At 56.1% G+C, this 20,603-nt stretch overlaps 1 protein-coding gene across 1 annotated transcript; it reads left to right on the forward strand.

The window, feature by feature from the left end:
• Window positions 1-11,949: 11,949 nt before the first annotated feature.
• Window positions 11,950-18,883, forward strand: GBX1 (gastrulation brain homeobox 1). The gene is made up of 2 exons (XM_038128366.1): window positions 11,950-12,553; window positions 18,112-18,883. The coding sequence occupies exons 1-2, from the start codon at window positions 12,094-12,096 to the stop codon at window positions 18,633-18,635; spliced, it is 984 nt and encodes a 327-aa protein (XP_037984294.1). The 5' UTR covers window positions 11,950-12,093; the 3' UTR covers window positions 18,636-18,883.
• Window positions 18,884-20,603: the final 1,720 nt, after the last annotated feature.

The raw sequence follows: 20,603 nt of genomic DNA on the forward strand, positions 1-20,603 counted from the left end.
GAGCATGACTTTTTCATTTCTTTGAAGACTGTCCTGACAGAGCTCACCTGACGTGCCATGGTGGTGGCATATGCACTCAGACCTGTGCACCCACCTGCTTCTCAGAGGGAAATGTGTGTTCCAAATGATTGGAACACATGTGGGGTGTTCCAATCAAACCCCTTTCATGAAGGTGCAGTGTCTGGATTCCCTGGCTCAGGAGCTTGGGGCAGGATGCCCGTGCTTGTGCAGCACTGAGGACCTCACTGCTGGTGAGAAGGAATGTGTCCTGGGACTGCTGCTCCCCGGGGCAGAGAGCAGCCAGAGCACGGTGCAGGGTCCCACTGCAGCCTGGGCTGCACCACACCCTTGACAAGATGAAGGGAAATGTTTTATCCTGTGACATAAGACACAGTTACGAAGAAAAGGAAGCACCATCCATCCTTTGAAGATCTGCTGTAAGCAAACTCCATTACTGCCTGTGGCTCAAGGAGTGCCCTGAGCACCACGGCTGTGGCTGGCACAGGTTGCAGGGCAGCAGGTCCCTCCCTCTTGCTGCACTCACTCTGCCTGGCATCTCTCCACGGCCACGGCAGCAGCAGGACTCTGCAACATGCAGCTCTGAGGAAAAAGCTGTGTGACAGTCCCAGAGGTGCTCTCTGCTCCTGCCTCTCTGGGCACGCGGGCTGTAGCTCTGTGTCCTCAGCCCTGCTGCTCTGAGGACGTGAGCCCAAAACCACGCTGAGAGGTTGATGGTGCTGCTCCTAATGTGCCTGCACTGCTGATGTGCCACAGCAGGGATGCTAACAGGGTATGAGAGGGATGTGTTCATATGCTACAGGTGCACACAGATGCCTGGAAGCACTTGTGCCTGCCTTTGTCTAGGTACTATTGCAGCACAGAGATGGTATATCTCAGGATATGTGCTTTGTGACACACAGGGGCAGAGAGGTGAGGTGTTGGCTTGGGGACACCACAGCCATCTGCAAAACTGGGATGAAGTGTACAGGGGAGCCAAAGTTTTTGAAATACATGGACAATGGCCTGCCCTCTCACCATGGACCAGTGGTGCATTTCCCTTGCATCAGGGTAGGAACAGAGCCTGAAGTCTCCTCCTTCCCGCTGGCTGAACCGGTTTGTCTGCTCAGGTCATCTGTTTATGTGACCAGGGCCAGTGATCTTGTTCCCAAAGTCTAATCACCACTTTAGCCAGATGATGTCTGTGAGGGAAGGAGGAGCAGAAGCAGGAAGGTCTGTCCTTTCTGGAGGCAGCACAATCTAGGATTGCCTCAGCCTGACCTGGTGTCCTGATCTGAAGGCAGCCTGCAGAGCAGCACACCTGGGCAGGTATACCATCCTTCTCTCCAACAATGTCGCTCTGCCTGCATTAAGTTAGCTCAGTAATGCATGCTCAGCCATAATAATATCTCCTTAGAACAGGGAAGAGTTGAGTTTCACAGTTTGCTTTATTTTGCAGTGGTTAGTTGTGGCTGTTAGGCCTATAGCTGTTCCCTGGGTCACGCTGGTGGCTTTTGCCAGTTCTGGGGCTGCTCTGCACTGGCTGATAGAGGCAGCTCCAGCTCTCCCAGTCAGAAGAGGTGAACGCACAGGGTCTGGTTTCTGCAAAGGCAGGAGCAGATGGAGCTCTGGCACATCCTAGTCCTTCCTGGACAGAGGTGGCCCAGACGGGCACCTTCTGCAACAAAGGAGCCACAGTGGGGCTGCAGGTACATTGCCAGGGCTCCCCTCAGAGCCACCAGATTTGCAAACAGAGCATCCTGGTGTGCCTGGGAGGGCTGAGAGGAACAGGCCATCCCTGGCCACATATCTTCAGAAACTGAGTTTTGTCTGTGCTCCTACCAAAATTGAAAGGGGCACGAGTTCATTGTGCATAAGGATACCACTGGATAGCAGTCTTCAAGGAATGTGAGGCTGGCAGGAAAAAGGGAGAACCTTTTGCAGCATGACCAGTGCAACTGGCGGGGGAAAAAACTAAACCAGATTAAACCAATCCACCAGAAAAGCTTCTGGGAACTCCAGCTCTTTGGCAAATGGAAACAATCAGAAAGGTTCAAGCTAAGATGCCGGCTGAGTGCAAATGCTCTGACTTCAACTCAGTTATGCTAATTGATTAGCAATTGATTTTCAAAAACATTTACAATAACAGATTTAGAAAGATTTAATGTTCCAGAGCACATTCAACAGGCTTTGCTATTTTCTCATGTTTCTGAAGGGGAAATTCCTAATGCAGCATTGGATGTACTTGCAGGGACAGTATTGCTAGGGAAACTTAACCATCCTGAGTGGGAGGGCTGTGGTCTCTACTGACAACACTGAACCTAGGGGGTTGTTAGCACAGGGACACGTGGTTCTGGTGTGTTTATGTCAGCTGCTGCAGGCACAGGCAGCTGCCAGCCACTTCTGTGTCCTGGCTTTGCTGGGAATGTCTCTTGGGCACAGGCTGGTGCTCCTGCTTCAGCATCCACCTGGGTTTGTCAGCACAACAGTCATGGCAAGATGCACCCTTAGGAGTGGCTGGAGAGACGTGAGTCCACTGTTACATTTTCAGTGCAGCCATTCAAGTGATGTGCTCTGGGAAAGAGTCATCCCAGCTCTAGACAGAGTTTCCATCCCAGCTGCAGCCACTGGATCCTGCTTTGACCCTCCCTGTGCAGCCAAAGCCCTGCCCATCCCTGGTATCCCTTCTGACAGACAACCAGCACACTCTGCAGGCTTCCCAGCCTCAAGCACCTGCTTGACTCTCACTCAATTTTTCCTGTTCCTCAGTAAAGAGCATGAGAGGCCATAATGGGGGTTAACAGTAAGGCACTTACAGGCAAAGCAAGCAGAGAAAAGCTCTTTCCCAGCATGTCTGTACCCACCCTGAGTTGTAACCTGCTTCCTCAGTAGTTTTGAGTCAAAAAGGCGTCTTTGTATTTTTTGGTTGTAGAGAGGTTTTATTTTTTCTGCCATAAATTTGACCAGTCACTTTTTGGACCTGTGCATATTTGAGCATTCTGATGCCCTTGTGGGAAGGAGAGAAGAATTGCACAGTGCATTGACCACCTCACTCTCTTTATCTTTCTGCTGTCACTGTTATGTTTCATTTGATGCCGTGTAAGAACATATGGGCAATAATTTTCTGTTTCTCTTCATCATATAATTTTAAATGACACAGATCTGTGCTATTTCTCCTCTTATTTGGGCTGGAATTGCATTCAGCTGTGCTGTTCCTGTGTGGAAGCTGTCACCCAGCCCTGACTCCACTCACAGGATTTCCCTGGGCCTCTACTCATTGCAGTGCATCACTTGAGGTGGAGGGAGGATGGCTGTGCACAGCTGTGCACAGTGATTTTGTGGGGGCTGTTCTGCTGGGCACGTGAGATCACACAAATGCTCAGGATGCCCTGGAACCATATTTTATGGGATTTGCCCATATTTGATGTAATTTGCCCATATTCAATGGGATTTGCCCATATTCAATGGGATTTGCCCATATTCTATGGGATTTGCCCATATTCGATGGGATTTGCCCATATTTGGTGGGATTTGCCCATATTCAATGGGATTTGCCCATATTCAATGGGATTTGCCCATATTCTATGGTATTTGCCCATATTCGATGGGATTTGCCCATATTTGGTGGGATTTGCCCATATTCAATGGGATTTGCCCATATTCGATGGGATTTGCCCATATTCGATGGGATTTGCCCATATTTGGTGGGATTTGCCCATATTTGGTGGGATTTGCCCATATTCAATGGGATTTGCCCATATTCTATGGGATTTGCCCATATTCGATGGGAATTTGCCCATATTCGGTAGGATTTGCCTATATTTGGTGGGATTTGCCCATATTTGGTGGGATTTGCCCATATTCGATGGGATTTTCCCATTTCACAGCCCAGGAGGAGGCCTGGGCAGCCATGCCCTGCAGCCAGGGTGGTCTGTGCTCCATGGCAGATGCTGCAGCCTCTGATGTTGTTCAGACCTGCTACACCCATGATGTTGTCCCTGAATGAAAGTGAAGCCCATTCCTTTCTCACATATTGCGCCTTACACTGGCATATGCAAATGTAACCAACCAGGCTGCTCCTCGACATGGTGTTTGCAGCAGCCCAGATCAGGTTCTCGTGAGCAGGTGCACCTGTTACTTTTACCATCCCAACAATTCATTTTTATCCATTCCAGTAATTTTATCAGCAAAAGTTTTTTATTTCTCCCTGGTTGCTAATAGCTTATAGCAGTGATATGTGAATAGAGCTAGAGATACACCTGTCAAATGGCTGCGTAAGATAAGTCTCCTCAGTAACCAAGTTCTTTTGGCTCTGTTAATACTGAGGACACTAACGGCAGCATACAGCTAATTTTTCTTATTAGAATGCCATGCAGAACGTAGTCAAATGACTTACAGATTTCTAAGCATGCCCCATCTCTCTCATTAGCTCTATCAAACTTGTAGGCTTATAAAAAAAGTTACATAAAATAATTTGAAAGTACCTCTTTCAAATTACATTAAATTGGATTCTAGTTTTTACTGACTTACCCAGGACATCCTTTGACTGCTTGTTTGTGATTGCTTGGGAGGTATGTTGAACTAACTGCTGTGTAGTTTCTTGGATATCCGTGTGAACAAATTTAAATACTGACAAGACATTGGTATTTTTCCCCCTAGTAATCTTAAGTTCCCCAGTGTGCCATGATTTGTTATAAAGAAAAAAAATAAATGGTTCAGTGAACTCATTAGCCAATTAAATACTCTTGGATGCAAGCTCTTCTCCTGCACATTATAAAAATTGTTACTTACACAGTTTAGCATCTTCCTTAATTACTGATGGAATAGAAAGTATTTCATTACCACTGTAAAATATGAATACTGCACATAGTTGTTTCAAATGCAGAGCAGAAATATTTACTGAGTTACTGGATGTCATTATGCAGAACGTGTGCTGCGCACAGACACCTGGGGCAGGTGCCCAGTGCCTGCAGGTCTCTGGCTCTCTGCCGCAGGGGCACTCTGCTCTGGGGTCGGTGTTTCAGAAAGGCTCAGAGAGAGGAGGAGTCAGAGCAGCACCGCGAGTGGGAGATGGGCTGCAGGGGCTCCTGCAGCGGCAGCTGTGGAGGTGAGGGGCTTGGACACCCCAAGGCTGCTCCTCAGTCCTGTGTGCAGGTGTGGGTGCCTGTTCTCCAGCTCCGGGGTCACAGGGCAGGAGGGACAGAGAGCCCCCCTCCCAAAGAGCGCCAGGGACCCCTTCATTGTCCCCTGGCACCCACTGCTGGACCCCACTGTGCCTTCTTGCTCAACCTCCCCGAGGGCTGATTCAGCACTGCCAGGCCTTCCCAGTGGCACTTGGAGGGAAAACCAGATACAGCGGCTGGAAACTGATTCTGGGCAAACACATATTAGGAATTAGACAATTTTAATAGCAAGGACAATTAATCTTGTAGTTAATTGGATCTTAGAACAGGTTATGGTGGTGGACGTAGATTTCTTATTTCAGGGGCTGTTTTTAAATCACAGGGGGATCTGCCCTAGCCCAGACCAGGGTCCATCTGCATGGAGCTCAGCCCAGTCCCAAAGAGATCAGGCCGATTAATTACAGATCTCTGAACCTTCACTGGGCTGCCACAAGCTGCTGTCGCCACTGGGACTGTGTTTGGCCCCAGGATAATAAGTTCCAGTTTCCCTTCCCAGCACTGCTAACTCTATTCACACCTCACTGACGGCTCTGACTTAACCTGAGTTTCCTTCATTCGACCCCACTGCTCTGTACTGGCTCGATCAGATTCTTTGCTCTGGGTGTGCTGGCTGCAGTGGTTTCTGAGAAAGACAGTCTGAAATAAATGGGGGTGCTGCTTTTATTAACTTATTTAAATATTTGGTCTTACATCGCTTCTCTCACAAGCTTTATCTTTGACATCTCAGCTGCCTGGCAGCACCAAGCATGATTCACCTGAGCGGGACGGACAGTGCTCAGGAGTTCTGAAGGACCCCGGGGCTGGATGTGACCCACAAAAGCAAACCCCATCCTTTCCCCAGCACATGAGCACCTCGGGGGCTGCCCGACAGCCCTGGCTGTGATTCCCCCCGAGGAGGCACTGCAAAGTGCCCTGACTTGGGGCAGAAGGAACCTCAGAGCCCGTCCCAAGCTGCGACCCCCGCACAGCAGCACAGTGCCCCTGAGCAGAGCTTGGCTGGGCTCCCGCTGGGGGCTTGCTTGTCCCAACAGCAGCTCTCCCACTGCCGAGGGCTTCTGCTCCTTCTTTGCGAGGAGCAAGGCTCCAAATACTTCCTGCACTTCTGTTTCCATCCAGAGGTGCTGCAGCAGATGCTGATCTCTGAGGTGCCGTGCTGCACAGGTGAATCCCAGGGGAGCAGACCCCTTTTGCACGCTGGTGCTCCTTGGCTTGAGTCCTGGTCCGTTCTCTGGCTCATTCCACACCTCAGCAGAGTCACCTGCAGCTGCAGCTGCTTACCAGGGGTGGGTGCTTCAGGTGGCTAAAAGAATCCCCAGCAAAGGTTTCAACAAAAGCTGGTTTGGTATAACTTTGCAGTAGTAGCAGAAGACAGCAAGGATGGTCAGAAGACAACAAAACCTGCCTCAAGGAGAAAACCTGAGCAGTGACAAAATAACAATATCTTAACATGGAAAAATTACCTGAGTACCCCTCCTATGAGGGAAGGCTGAGGGAGCTGGAACAGTTCAGCCTGGAGAAGGGAAGGCACCAGGGATCTCATCAGTGTGGATAGATTCCTGTGGGGAGAGCACGAAGGCCATGGAGGCAGGCTGTTTGCGGTGGTGCCTTTGACTGGGCTGTGCTCCCAGCTGAAGAAATGATGTTCATGTGCCAGCCTGTGTTCTGCATAGTGTTGCATAACCCATTTTGTTCTGAATCCTGCATCCTGCACTCTAAGAACACCAGCTTTGCTTACAGGCTCTCACAGAGCCGTGAGATGTATGTCTGTATAGTGACCTGCAGGTGATGGACGTCTCCTGAATGAACAGTTCTGGAGTGCCATGCTCACATAACTGCTGGGGCAGAGCAGTGCATGTGGAGAGAGCTGCTTCTGGGCTAAACATGCAAGAGGTACCAGCCCTGTGCCTTAGAAGCCCCATAAATTATCTAAAGAATTTGGTTAACATCTCTCTCCCTGAGCAGGATCCAAACACAGGAGTGAGAGAGGGCTTGGCTCTCCTAAGCAGAACAATCCTCAAAGGACTATGTGAAAGGAATATGTGAACCTTGTCCAGGACTACAGAAACAAAAACTTCTGGTCTGAGATCTTGTCAGCAGCAAACCCATGCACCTGGGAGTGCTCTTACTGCTGTAAATGAGGATCCTGGACTCTCATTGCTCTGCTATGGCCCTGCCAGGTCTAGCTCTGAACTACCTTCCCCAGGCATGAACACGCAGACAGGTTTCACTGTCAGAAGCTGAAGACAGAAGTACGTGGGGCAGCTCTGCAGTCAGGGAGAGCCTGAGGGAGCACGTCTGCAGAAGGCAGCTGGGACCTCCTGGGTGGCCCTTGCACACGAGCTGCTGCCCACCTCAGGCAGCGTGTGGCTGCAGAGCCTCGGGGACTGTGCCATGGGCACCCCCAGCAGCAGGGTCTGTGCCTGGAGGGAGCCCAGCTTCGGCCAAGCAGCACCACGGCCACAGCCAGCCTGTTCCCTAGACTTCCCAAACTTGGAGTAAATAATTTTACAACGTTACTCTGGCTTTTAATATGTTTAGCAGCTATATTGCAGGAATGCCTAGAGGCTGTGACTAGATTTAGTCCTGTTGTGCTAGATTCCGTGCAGAGATAGTAAGTGGAGCAGGTAGAGGCATAAAGTTAAGACTGCATAGCAGTTTCCATTAGGAAGACCTGCTTTCATTTCCCAGTCTGTCATTACGCTTTAACTGTTGCAGTTGTGGTTGCTGTGCTGTGTTACTCAGAACTTTACCCATTACAGATACAGCAACAATTAATTGCTCTGTATTTGGCCAACAGCTGGTGCCTCAGGAACACACTCCAGACTCTCCACCTCTGAGGGGAGAGCTGGCCCGGGTGGTTCTTTTCCTGCCCAGTAGCACGGGATCAAATTTTCCCTAATGAACAGCCTCTGAGGATCCCACTTTGCAGGGTCTGAGCAAGGGCATTTTTAAAGGCTGAAGGTTTTGTCCTGGGATCCTCTGTGCTGATCAGACAGGTCATGCACCATCTTCACTACAGACGCTGTCCCACGTGCCAAGTGTTGAGCAGGACACTTTCCAGTCTTTCCTGCTGACTCCAGAAGGGCAGGCAAACAGACTTGTCCATGTCCACATGTCTGCAGCAAGGAATGAGGAGGAGGAAGAAGCTTGAGCAGTTCTAAAGCAGAAAACAGAGAAGAGAGGTGGTAAGCAAAGGCAGACTGAGGGTGGAGGAGAGGGGCCAGGCTGGTCTGTGATTGCTGAAGGCAGACTGGACTTGAATTCAGCACTCAGGGCCCAGCTTGGTGAGACTCAGGACCACCTGCTGAGACTGAAAAACACGAGCCATGGCACAGTGACCCCAACACAGGAGAGAGCAGGTCTCCTCCTGACTCTTTTTTAACTCAGTGTCTGATAATGTTCCTAGCAAGGTCCTGAGAGATCTCCATCAACAGCTGAGAGTGCAGTGAGACATGGGGCTTTACAAATTGCACACACAGTTTATATTTCTGCTGTACCTGGCGTGTTGGACAGTCTATCTCCAGGCACATTAGGGAAATACACTGGTTCCTTGAGAGGGAGTGATGAAGCCCTTTAAACTGGAATCAAGGGGCTTTCTGCAGAGGTGTGTGGAGAGGGAAGGATGCCCAGGAAGCATCTGAGCAGTGGAGGTCTGAGCCTCAAGTGGAAGCCATGGAAACTGCATTCCACTAGGCAGCAAGAAGCTGTGGAATATTCAACATCGGTTACACAGCTGCAATTGGGAAAGCTCATGGAAGTCCAGTGGGTGGACGTGCAGCCTGGACCCTTATTCCAAGCTGACTCACCCTGTGAGGATGGTGGATGAGGGAGCTCTGTCCTGTTTGATGTACACATGAGAGTATAGCAGCACATCTTTGCTTTATTATTCTTACAACAATTTGCACATGAGTTTCTACCTCTACTACAAAGTCTCATGAGACAAAGTAAACCAAAGTGGAGTAAATTGCTGGGGCCCTGAGCACATTCCCCCCTCCTTGGGGGAGGTTTGACTCTCCAGGGTCAGGGCCAACTCACAGGATGAAGCCATCTGTCATCAGATCTGCTCTGCTCACCTTCCTCAGCTCCTGTGGGAATGCACCCTGGCCCCTGCCTTGCTACAGCCCTTCCTGCCTGGCCTCCCACCCTCTGGAAGCAGCCTTTCCTTGCTGCTCGTGGCACGGAACACACTCAGTGTTTGAAGGGAGACGGGGGCTGCAGGAGTGCACGTGTATGATCAGGTAAGCAGAACCTTGACCTTGGAGACATCAGCAGGGACTGGCAGGGTGCAGGCTCCTGCTGTGCAGAGGGCAGAACTGAGCCTGCCTCTGCAGTCTCCAGGCAGGACCTGCAGTCATGGGCACGGGCTGCCATCCTCCCTCCCGTGGGGAACAGCCCACCCCCAGCTCGCTCAGGTCTCCAGCAAGGCCACTAAAGAGAGCAGCTTCCTGCTGCTCTCAAATACCTTGCTAACCCATCTGCGGGTGTGAGGTGTGGGCTGGTTACACAGAAAGGATTCATCGAACAAGTGATCAAATTATATTTATTTGCTCAGGAGTCAGAAAGCTGCTTGCACAGCCTGATCTGGGCCCTTCTGAGTGCAGCCTCGAGATCCAGTAACACATGGCTATGCTTTCACTTTCTCATGGTCTAAGGTGCTTTCATGGCAGGGAAGGGACCCAAGCTAAGTGCATTGAAGATGACTGCAACTTGAAGGTTTCTTTACCACAGACAGCTGGTGGATGAGGCAGGAGAGCTGGGGCAAGGACAGACAGAAGCCGGTGCTGACCCGCAGATCTGGAGCCATGTCCCTAATTGTGTCACCAGTGGTCTCTGCTGTGGGATTCATCCAAGTGCCTGTCAATGCCATATTCCTTCCCACCATGGAATCTGGGCCCTAATCCTGGACTAGGGGCCACAGCCAGTCCATGACCTGCAAAGACGAGCATCTCTGACTCTCTCAGCAATCCAAGGGCAGGAAATGTCTGCATCAGAGTGCTGACAGGGATCCCCTATGCCAGGCCTCAGTTTCATGATTCAATATTTGAGCCTGGATGATTATTTTACCATTGACTTCTCCACACCCATTTCCCTGACTTGGAGCAGGGCTGTTCTTGCTGCGGAGGGATAACTCTTTGGGACCACAAGGATGTGCCACAGAAGAAGGCACAAAAGACAAGAAAGAAAGAGGAGGTTGTGTGATGTCATATCTGGGCCCTGGGGATTCAGATTGTGCCTGTTTAGTGGAGGAAGGCTGAGTTTCAGCACAGTGGGCCCATTTTGCCTTACTTAAATGCTCCACACAGGATCCAAGTGCCCAACTCCATGGCTGGGCTGTCATGTCCCACAGAAAACACGCACTTCACAAAGGGGCGTTCCAGACATGCTCAGGGACAAAGCAGAAGGTGATGGTAGAGAAATCCATGTGTTTACACAGCTATCGATGCCACCAGGGAGCCTGGGTAGCTAAGCAGCCAGGGGTGCTGCATCCCTGGTCAAAGGGGAAATGCAGGCAGGAACACACAAGGCACTTGAGAAGAGGAATACGCCCAGGTGAGAGCTAGAGGTCTGGAGTATCACTGTGCCACTGAAACTGCAGCTGGAGTGAGCACCGACATGACTCCAGCTTGCAGTTCTTGCCTTCCGAGCACTTTAAAAATCCTGATCCTCTTCTGAAGCAGGGCTTCAGTTTGCTTCCTGCAGGTCTGATCAGCAGCTCTCTATAGACAGGACAACCCAAATGCCGAGCAGAAAGTCCTCTGGTTTAGCGTGGGGACTCCCCACAAGGGGCGGGCCATGTTCCTCTGGATGCAGCGAGCGCAGCGGAGCCGCGGCTCGGGAGCCTTCGCCTCGCACGGCTCCCGCCTGCTCTGCAGACGGAGCGATGCGCACCGGGGCCGCTGCCCTCACCGGGGGACGAGTGACACACGGAGTGCGGGGGCGAGCGGTGCCGGGGCCGGGGGGCGCAGCAAGAGGGGGCATTGCGGGGTGCACACCCCCTCCCACCCCGACCCGAGCGCGTCTGCGGGAGGCCCCGCGGCGCCCGAGCCCGCCGGTGCAAGGAAACCCCGCTCCGAGCTGACAGGGCTCCAGGGCCGAGAAAGGGGCACTCCCGACCCTGCCCCGTGGTTGCTCTCCCCGCGCCCTGTTCGGGCGGCCTGCGGACACGGCACGGCACGGCACGGGGCGGCCGGTGCCTGGCCAGGGCCGGTCCGTCGGGGCGCTGGAGCCGCCCTTCGCTGCCGTCCCCGGAGCACTCCCCGCGGGCTCGGCCATCAGGAGCTGCCGGGAGGGCCGGCTCGGGTCCGGTATGGGAGCCCGGGTGGTGCCGGCGGAGCGGAGCCGGTTCGCCCCGTCCGTGGGCCCGGGCCCGGAGAGGGCAGCGCGGAGAGCGCGGCCCTGTCCCGTCCCCACAAAAGCACCCTTGTCCTGGCCCCGTAATTGCTAATCATCAATCACCATTAATAACAGCTGATGAGGCGGGAGGGGGAGGTGCCTTCCCAGGGGCCGGCCGCGCCGGGGGAGCGGGGCGCCTTGCCCCGCCGGAGCGGGCGCTGAAGGAGGAACTCGACCGTGATGTGCAGAAGATGGATGAGAGCAGAGGGCGACACCCCCGCCCGCCTCCCCTCCCCTCCTCCCCCTCCCCTCGGCGGCCCGGCCCGGCCCCCCCGCGGCGGGGCGGGCGGGCGGCTCCGAGCGCGCCTCCACTCCGCCGCGCCGAGCCAGCCAGCGAGCGGGCGGGCGGGCGGGCGGCAGCTCTCGCCGGGCGCCGGAGCCCACGGGAGGCGGAGGGCGCGGGCCGGGGCCGGGGCCGCGGCGGCGGCGGGGCCCGGCGGCGGCGGGATCGCGGCGAGTTGGCGGCGGCCCGAGCTCACCGGAAAGTTGGTGCCGGCTGAGCCGGAGGCGCCCGCTCGCCATGCAGAGACCCGGCGGCCAGGGGACCGCCTTCTCCATCGACTCGCTCATCGGGACGCCGCCGCCGCGCTCCGGGCACCTGCTCTACACCGGCTACCCCATGTTCATGCCGTACCGGCCGCTGGTGCTACCGCAGGCGCTGTCCCACGCCCCGCTGCAGTCGGGGCTGCCGCCGCTGGCCCCGCTCGCTTCCTTCGCCGGCCGCCTCACCAACACCTTCTGCGCCAGCCTGGGCCAGGCCGTGCCCTCCATGGTGGCGCTCACCACCGCCCTGCCCAGTTTCTCCGAGCCCCCCGACGGCTTCTACCCGCCGCAGGAGCTGCCCCCGCCGCGCGCCACCCCCGACGCCGGCTGCCGGCGCGGCGCCGACGGCCTGGAGGCGGAGGAGCTGCCCCCGGGCCGCGACAAGGGGCCGCCCGAGCCGCCGCTGCACTTCCCGGACCCCTTCCCTGGCCTGGCAGGTAAGAGCGGCGCGGGCCCGTCCTGCCCGGCGCAGAGCGGCCGCCCCGCCTCACCGGAGCGCCGCAGCCCCGGGGAGACCTTCCCGGCTCCTCTCCGCCGTCCCGGCGGCGCTGGGGGCCGGCGGTCCTGCGGGCCGGAGCTCGCCAGGACGGCACCGCGGAGCCGAGGCGCTGGGGGCCGGGGCGGGCAGGACGGCGGGGTAGCCAGCGGGACCTGCCCTCGGCTGCACTCCCGACCCGGCTCGGTGCACCGGACCGGTTCCCCTCCGTCCCAAGCCCGGTCCGCAGCTTTCCCGGGTGGGAGTCCAACTTCCTTACCTCGGCCGGGCCGCGGGGCGGGAGGGCGGCCGCTCCTGGCCGGACCAGTCGCACGGAGCTCTCCGAGGTCCTGGCACTCGGCCCGGGCGAGCGGGGCGGAAGGTGGCGGGGCGTCCCGGGGCTCGGTCCGCAGCCCTCCCCGCCCGCACCGATCTTGGTCCTGGTCCCCGTCCCGGTGCTGTTCGGTGCGGCGCGGGGCCGAGCCTTGTCCCCAGCGTGGTGCGGCGGCCCGGCCCGGTGCCTCCCGGCGTCGCCGTGCTGCGACTGCCGGCTTCCTAAAGTTTCCCCCGAGCTCGCCCCGGCGGAGCAGGTCCCGCTCCGAGGCGGCCGCCCGCAGCCCCGCTCTCCCCCGTCCCGGCCGCCGGCTCGGCACCGGCTCGGCCCGACGGCGCGGGCAGGCGGCAGCGCCCCTCCCGGGACCCCCGGGCGGACGGGAACGGCTCTCGTCGGGGTCCTCGGCTTTGTGCGCTGCGACCGCTCCCCGAGCGCGCCAGCACCAGCCTCGGAGACTTGTTGCTCCGTATTTCTCAGCCAGGTCCAGCACTCAGCTCTTCCCCGTGGTCCTGCAGCACGGGGCGTGAGGGCTCCCTGCGGCAAGACACAGACGAGCCAGCTGCTGCTTCTCTGGCACGGCCTCTCTTGAACTGTCTCTCCTGGCCGCTCCTGGGATCCACCTTTGTCTCACAAGGCTTCTTGGCATGGATGTGTGCTGAGAATCTCTGCTGCTTCTTGCAGTGCTTGGCTGTTTGTTCTCCATCCTCTCTTCAGTCTCTCCTGGGTAAGCCCAGGTGTCTTCCTTGCCCTGCCTTATCCCTCAGAAAAGCATTTCACTCACTCAGGTACCCCTTAGACCTCTCATCCCAAGTAGGACACTGGGGGCATTCTGCCTCCCCCTTGCCTGTGGGGGTTATTGGTGCTCCTCCAGCGCTCCCCGGCCTCTGTGCTGAGCCAAAAGCCCAATGCAATCTTCCTTTTTTTGTGAAAGTCTTCTCAGGGGCAGCACTGCCCTGGCCAAAACCAGGTCTATACAGCCTCACCTTTCCCATCTGTGAGCAGACGAACCTCATTGGGCTTGATCTCCCTCTATGGCTCCTTCAAACCTGAGCCCAATGTGTTCTCTACTCCCAAGGGACTCAGACAAACTGTCCCAGACCGTGGCCACTTCTGAATCCAAGAATTGCTACCTCTAAGACTTTTCCTGTTGCAACTGGCCGATATGATGGAAGGGAAGATGTCTTGCTACAGCTGTTCATCCCTGCTGCCTCTGAGCACTGGGGCTGCTCTGGAGCCTTGGGGGGTGCTTGTCCTTGTGCACAGGCATGTGCTCATGTGGACCCAATTCCGTGGGCTGCTTTGCCCAGGTCCAAGAGGATTTGTCAGGCCATATGTGCCTACCTTCTCCTTTACCTACTGCTTCTCCTGGCTTACCAGACAAAACTGGAGATGGACAGTGGGGTTTGTTTTACAACCATCTTAGAGGAAGCTCAGGAGGGTTGTTGTGCGCTTTTTCCAGTACTAAGGAATGGAAAGATGATTCATGTCAACAGGAGTCACCAAAAACTGTCTGTAATGCGGTTTGCTTTCGCATCCAGTCTGTGGCCCTGACCAAAAGCAGTTGTCCAGGGAAGAGCAAGAGAGCACACCCTGTTCAATGGTCAATTCTAAAATGATACTTCCCTCACATCCAACCATCTGCACATCAGGGACTTCCTGTGCCAAGTGTTGTTCCTGTATATTTAGTAAACTTTGACTAATTTGTTTTCTGTGGCCTTATCTAATCTCCCCTGGAGTCCACCAGAAAGGAGGGATAACCTTGACATCAGCCACATCAAGATGGCAAGATGTTCCACAGATTTTTTACCTGTAGAAGAGCCTTGTGAAGAATAAATGCCCCCTTTTGACAGTTTTGCTGACATTTAGTGACCTATACTCTGGAGTGACTGCTGCTGTCCCTAGGCTCTGTTAGTATCTCCGTCATGCAGGTGTCTGTGGACACAGGATCAGTTGCTTCCTGGATCAGCCAAAGGAATTATTGCACTATTTTAGGACTTCTCTCTGCATCCACTGGGTTTGAAATTGCTTCCAGCAACTGCCACCCTTCTTGAGTAGGGAGAGGCAGCAAAGCTTGAAGTCTGGTTTATTTCCACAGCTGCCACAAAGGTATGACCCCTGGTGTAAGGGTACTTAACATCCCTAGCTCTCCACACCTCTTGTGAGAGCAGGTTTGTTCCTGAGCTGTACAGATCTCCTCTGAGATTCAGGCAGTAGTCTGAGACTCTTTCCTGGTTTGGTGTAGAGACAGCACATTCAGTCAGGGACAGGGTGAAGTTTCTGTTGTTGCCCTTACCAACACAGGGCTCATCACAGCACCCATTCCTCACCCTGCTCTTCTTGGTGCTTTCCTGACAGCTTTGTCACCTGTGACACTCAAGTCTCTTCACCATGCTTTCCACATCCATAATCACAGAGTTACAGAATGGTTTGGGTTGGCAAGAACCTTTAAAGGTCGCCTAGTCCAAACACCCTGCCGTAGGCTGGGACATCTTCAGCTACATCAGGTTGCTCAGAGCCCTGTCTGACCAGGCTTTGGGTGTTGCTGGGGATGTGGTATCCACCACTTACCTGGGCAACCTGTCCCAGTGTTTCACCCCACTCGTTGTGAATAATTCTTTCTTCTACCTCATTTAATCGACCCTCTTTTAGGTAAAATCATCACCCCTTGTTCTATCACAAGAGAGTTTAAAGTCTCTCTTTGTCTTTCTTGTAAGCCCTCCTTAAGTACTCAAAGGTTGCAATAAGGTTTACTTGGAGCCTTCTCTTCTCCACGCTGAACAACCCCAGCTCTCTCAGCCTGGTCTCACAGCAGAGGTGCTCCAGCCCTCAGAACATTTTTGTGACCCCCTTTGGACTCTCCTCAATGTCTTTGACAAGATCAATGAACAGTTGTGACTTTGTGAAAAACAAACCAGCGGGTCAGCCCTGTTCTTCATTTACTGCTTCTCGTTGATTTTTCAGTCATGATGCTTTGCTTTGTGACAGCTTCACTTCATGTTCAAAGGCCTTGAAAGTCTCAGTACACCCCAACCACATGGGTGGGATCCCCTGCCTGCATTCCTTCCTTGCTGGGGACATAGTAAGTGACTAACAGACCAATATACCAATTTTCTTTGTGAACACATTCAATTTAGATTATGTTATCAAGTAGTTCCAAGTTCCTTACTGCAAACCCAGCCCTTTTATAAAACACAAATGTGAATGCTCCATTTAAAATTTGGCGTCAGGTTAAGAAGAGTATTCAGAGACAGCCCCTGTTTTGCAAACCATCATGTTGCTCAGTCTTCTCCCAGTCTCCTGGGGCACAGCCTGGCCTGACAGGAGCAAGCTGCCCTAGGAGCGCTGTTTGCTGGTGTGGCTGCTGGGATGCCATCCTCCATCCCTGGGCAACTGCAGTGGCAGGACAGGACCTAAGGAGCCCTTGGGGAAGAGACTGAATTCCTTATAAGAGCTCTCACCTTGTCAGGCCCCATGCTCCACCAGAGAGGGGTGGTACACAGAAGTGAAAGCTCTTCTTTTCTTCGGCAAAGTGCTTGCACGAGGTTGTGCAATGGCAGCCAAAGGGCTCCTTGCCACCTGCTGCTGATCCTCAGCCCCACAAGCACTAAATCTCTGGGTCTTTACCCTCTATGCACATGGGAAATCTCTTTCCCTACCCCTGACCCTCAGGAAGAAAGAAATCACTCTGCAGCAGGATAGAGATGAAGTGTTCTTTCCCACTGTAGGAAACAGGAAGAGCAGGGAGAATATTCCAAATCTCCAAAGCCTGGTCTCTGGAAGCCGCAGGCTTGCTGCAGGACTGACAAGGGATGTGGGAGCTCCACAGTCACCAGACTACCAGCAATGTCTGCTGGGCTCAAGTAGTCTTCTGCAGTTCTGTTTGTGTATTTAAACCCTGCACTGTCAGGCTTCTGAGGGCTGTTCTGCCTTTCCCCCTGAGATGAGGTAAGGTGGCCAACGATCCAGGAGCCCTGGCTGCATGTGCCAGTACCTGGACACTGCTTAGGAGCTTGGAGAGCAGCTGCTTCTCCTTGTGCATGTTGGATTATATAGAGCAGCAGTGCTTCAGGACAACTCCTTCCAGCAGTGATTACTGCTCTTGGGTCAGACTTGAAGAATTTTCTGGTCTCTTCTAGTCTCAGCATGACAGAAAAGCCTCTTCACCTGCTTGTGCACAGCTGTGGGTCCTCCCTTCATGACCCCTGTCTGTGGCTGAGAGCATCTTCTCACTCTGAGCCCTTCTACTGTGGAAGTGACTGTCTTCCAAACCTCCTTCCTCTGTCTGTCTCCCACCTGTCTGTGTCCTCCCTTGCTCCATGGCTGTTTAATCCTTCAGGCAGCAGTTTGGGATGCAGGAAGCTTGCAAGGAAGAGTTTCATACCCCAGTACCCTGTCAGTATCCTCACAGGCATCTTAACAGAGATGTCTGCCATGATCCAAGCACGGCATTCTGCCTATGGCCTGGGACGAGGTGCTGTCTGTTGGGTGATGCTGACAGGTTCTGCCCTGCCCCTCTGCCCACTGCTGGGCATAGCTGAGCCCTGAGCATCGGCTGCCTCAGCACCTTGTTCCCTGGCTGCACAGTCTGCTGTGGTGCATCCTTGGATTAGGGAGGGAGAGCCAGAAGTGTGTCCTGTAGAGCCCTGCAGAGAGGTTTGCTGGGCTGGAGCTGCTCTGGATGCTGTTTCCAGGACAGTTCTTCAGCTCCTGGCTGGCTACTTTCTAACAGCATCGGTGGTCTGGTGCACTGGAAAGAGACAGGGAGGGCTGAGCTGAGAGAGAAGGTGTGGGCGTTCTTTCCTGCGCAGAGATCCAGGCAAGCCCTGAAGTGTTGTGATGTTCTCTGCTAGACCGAGACCGTGGTGCTGCTACGGCCGGGCCGTGGGACGGGGATGGGGCGGCTGCGGAGGGGGTCAGGGCCCGGGGTGGCCGCCGGCTCTGTCGGGCGGCTGCGGGGAGAAGGGCGCTGCCCGCAGCGGAGCCGGTGCGGCTGCGGGCGGAGCCGGGGCTGCCGCTTCGCCCGCTGCGGGACGCGGTAGCGACGGGGTCCGAGAGAGCGGGAGGAGCTGCAGCCCCCCGCGGGACGGGGAGAGAGCTTCCCCCGGGCTGCGGGGCTCTGGGAACGGGGGGAGCCGGGCGGGACGGGCTGCGGGGTGCGGCGGACACTGACGCTGTGTGCCCCGCAGACGGGAAGGCGTACAGCTCAGACGAGGAGAAGCTGGAGGTGAAGTCGGCGGCGACGCCGTGCAGCGAGCGGGAGGAGGAGAGCTCGGCGGGCGAGAGCGAGGAGGAGCCCTTCCTGGACGGGGCGGCCGCCGGCACCGCGCTGGGAGCCAAGGGCAAGGGCAAGGGCGGCCCCGCCGCCGAGCAGCCCCCGCCGGGCTCCGCGGCCGGGAAGAGCCGCCGGCGCCGCACGGCCTTCACCAGCGAGCAGCTGCTGGAGCTGGAGAAGGAGTTCCACTGCAAGAAGTACCTGAGCCTGACGGAGCGCTCGCAGATCGCACATGCCCTGAAGCTGAGCGAGGTGCAGGTGAAGATCTGGTTCCAGAACCGCCGCGCCAAGTGGAAACGCATCAAGGCTGGCAATGTCAGCAACCGCTCGGGAGAGCCCGTCCGCAACCCCAAGATCGTGGTGCCCATCCCGGTGCACGTCAATCGCTTCGCCGTGCGCAGCCAGCACCAGCAGATCGAGCAGGGCGCCCGGCCCTGAGCCCGGCCGGGCTCCCGGACCCTGGGGCGGGCCGAGCGCCCGCTCCCCCTCCTGTGTACATGTCCCTTATTTATTCCGTGTAAACTCTGTACATACGGCAGCGTGTCCTTCTGTCCGTGCCATGGGGAGCGCGGCCGCCTGGCCCTCGGGCCCTGGCCGCCCGCTGGGCCGGGCTGAGCCGGGCCGGGCCGGGCCGGGCCGGGCCGGGCCCTCGCTGCCGCTGGCGCCCGCCCGTGTATAGCTGTGATTTCAATAAATTATTTTCTATGGAGAAAGACCACGTTCTTCCTCGCTGCAGGAACGGGGGTCCCGCGGCCCCGGCCCGGCGCGGGCAGAGGAGAACAGGGAGGGCAGAGGATGGGAACAAGGACAGGGACAGGGACACGAGCAGGGCCGAGAGGCGGCCGCGGAGGTCGGGGCGGCCAGCGGCCGGGGAGAGGGGGAGGCTCCGGGGCTCTCCCGCCCCTCGGCCGGTGCCGGTACCGGGGCCCGCGGAGCCGGAGGCTGTGCGCGCAGCAGCGGCGGCCTTGCGGGCTGATCGCACCCGCTGCTGTGCCGGTGCCGAGATGCGGGAGAGAGGAGGATGGGGCGGGCCGGGAGGCGCCCGGGAGCATCCCCAGGTCGGGCCTCCCGCCGGCGGAGCCGCGGCCAGGAGCGGCTCGGGAGCGCCTCCGCAGCTCATCCCGGAGTGGGGGAATGTGTGTGCTGCTGCAGATCCCAGCACGGCTGCGGCCCCTGCCCGGGCCCGGCTCCCTGCTGCTGATGCCCTGGGACAGGTGCAACAACAAAAGGGGCTCGCACATCCAGGCCAGCCATGCTCTGCTCTTGAGAGCCATTGCAGGAGATGCTGCTTCCGCAGCCAGCCAGCTCAGATACCGAGCCCAGCCCCAGAACCCCATGAAGACCCAGCTTTGCACAGGGCTGCATGCCCAGTCGAGAGCACAAGGGCCACGTGGCTCCCTGGGTGTCCAGCCTGGGAAAACTCTGTTCTGGTGTGACAGACAACAGTGAGTCCATGGAGCAAAGCAGCTCCCATGCCTGTGCTGTGGTAGCAACACCCATTGCAATGTCACCAGAGGTTCCTGGAGAGGGGGAGGGCTCTCTCCAAGGTTTGGCTGGGGCACCAATTGCTCACAGGTTTGATAGGGAGTTGGGTCACAAACGGGCCAGCCAGCTCCCTTCCCTGGGAGACACAGCTTGGGAGAGCAGGAGCTATCCCTGACAGCCAGAGCTGACTCCACCTTCCCCTGATGCCATAGCAAGGGCTGGGCCATCTCTGTGCTGCCTGGGGAGCAGTGCTCCCTCTGCACGTCCTTTCCCTCTTTGGCAGGTATTCTGTTCACCTGGAGTGTGGGGTCCATGCTCAGCCTGTGGAGCTGAGTCCTCCTGCAGTGCCCTGCAGCTTCGGAGCACTGGAGGGTGGCTGTCCCTCCCCCTTGGCTGTTGGCTCCAGTCGGCTCGTGTGGCCAGCAGGCACAGCTCAGATCAGAGCAATCAAAGCTGTGCTTTTGCACGTCCTTGGTGGGTGGCTCTTTCCACAGAAATATTTGCTGCAGGTACCGAGAGGGTTCTGTGGGATCCTTTCAGGATTTGGTTTCTCAGCACAGCTGGCTTCCACTATAGGACACCTGCCTCTGTCCCTGCCCCACTGACCTGGAAACAAGAAAGTATCCTCAGGAAATGCCTGGCCTGGTGCTGCTCACAGCATCCCCAGCATGGATTTGCCCTGTCCAGGTAGCAACACCTGCTGGCATTCCCCCTGGATCAGGGGAGTAAATGTCCTTTGGCAGCAGCCCCCAGCGCCCTGCTCTCAGGAAAACTGTGGGCTCCCTTTTCAGCAGGCTGGGCTAGAGCTGCCTGCACCTGCACCACTGCTCCATCCTGGGTGGGTGTTGGTCTGAGACAGGGACTGGCCTTAGCTCTGCTCCGTGGCTGCAAGGGGACACAGCTGTTGGCAGCGATGGCTCT

This window comes from Motacilla alba, chromosome 2 (assembly GCF_015832195.1).
Source record: "Motacilla alba alba isolate MOTALB_02 chromosome 2, Motacilla_alba_V1.0_pri, whole genome shotgun sequence".
Classification (NCBI taxonomy): Eukaryota; Metazoa; Chordata; class Aves; order Passeriformes; family Motacillidae; genus Motacilla; species Motacilla alba.

What these genes read in the sequence shown, in the direction of transcription:
- GBX1 (XM_038128366.1), top strand. Translation starts at nt 12,094, where the DNA reads ATGCAGAGACCCGGCGGCCAGGGGACCGCCTTCTCCATCGACTCGCTC. An exon ending in CCCCTTCCCTGGCCTGGCAG is followed by an intron (nt 12,554 to 18,111) that starts GTAAGAGCGGCG and finishes TGTGCCCCGCAG; the next exon opens with ACGGGAAGGCGTACAGCTCA.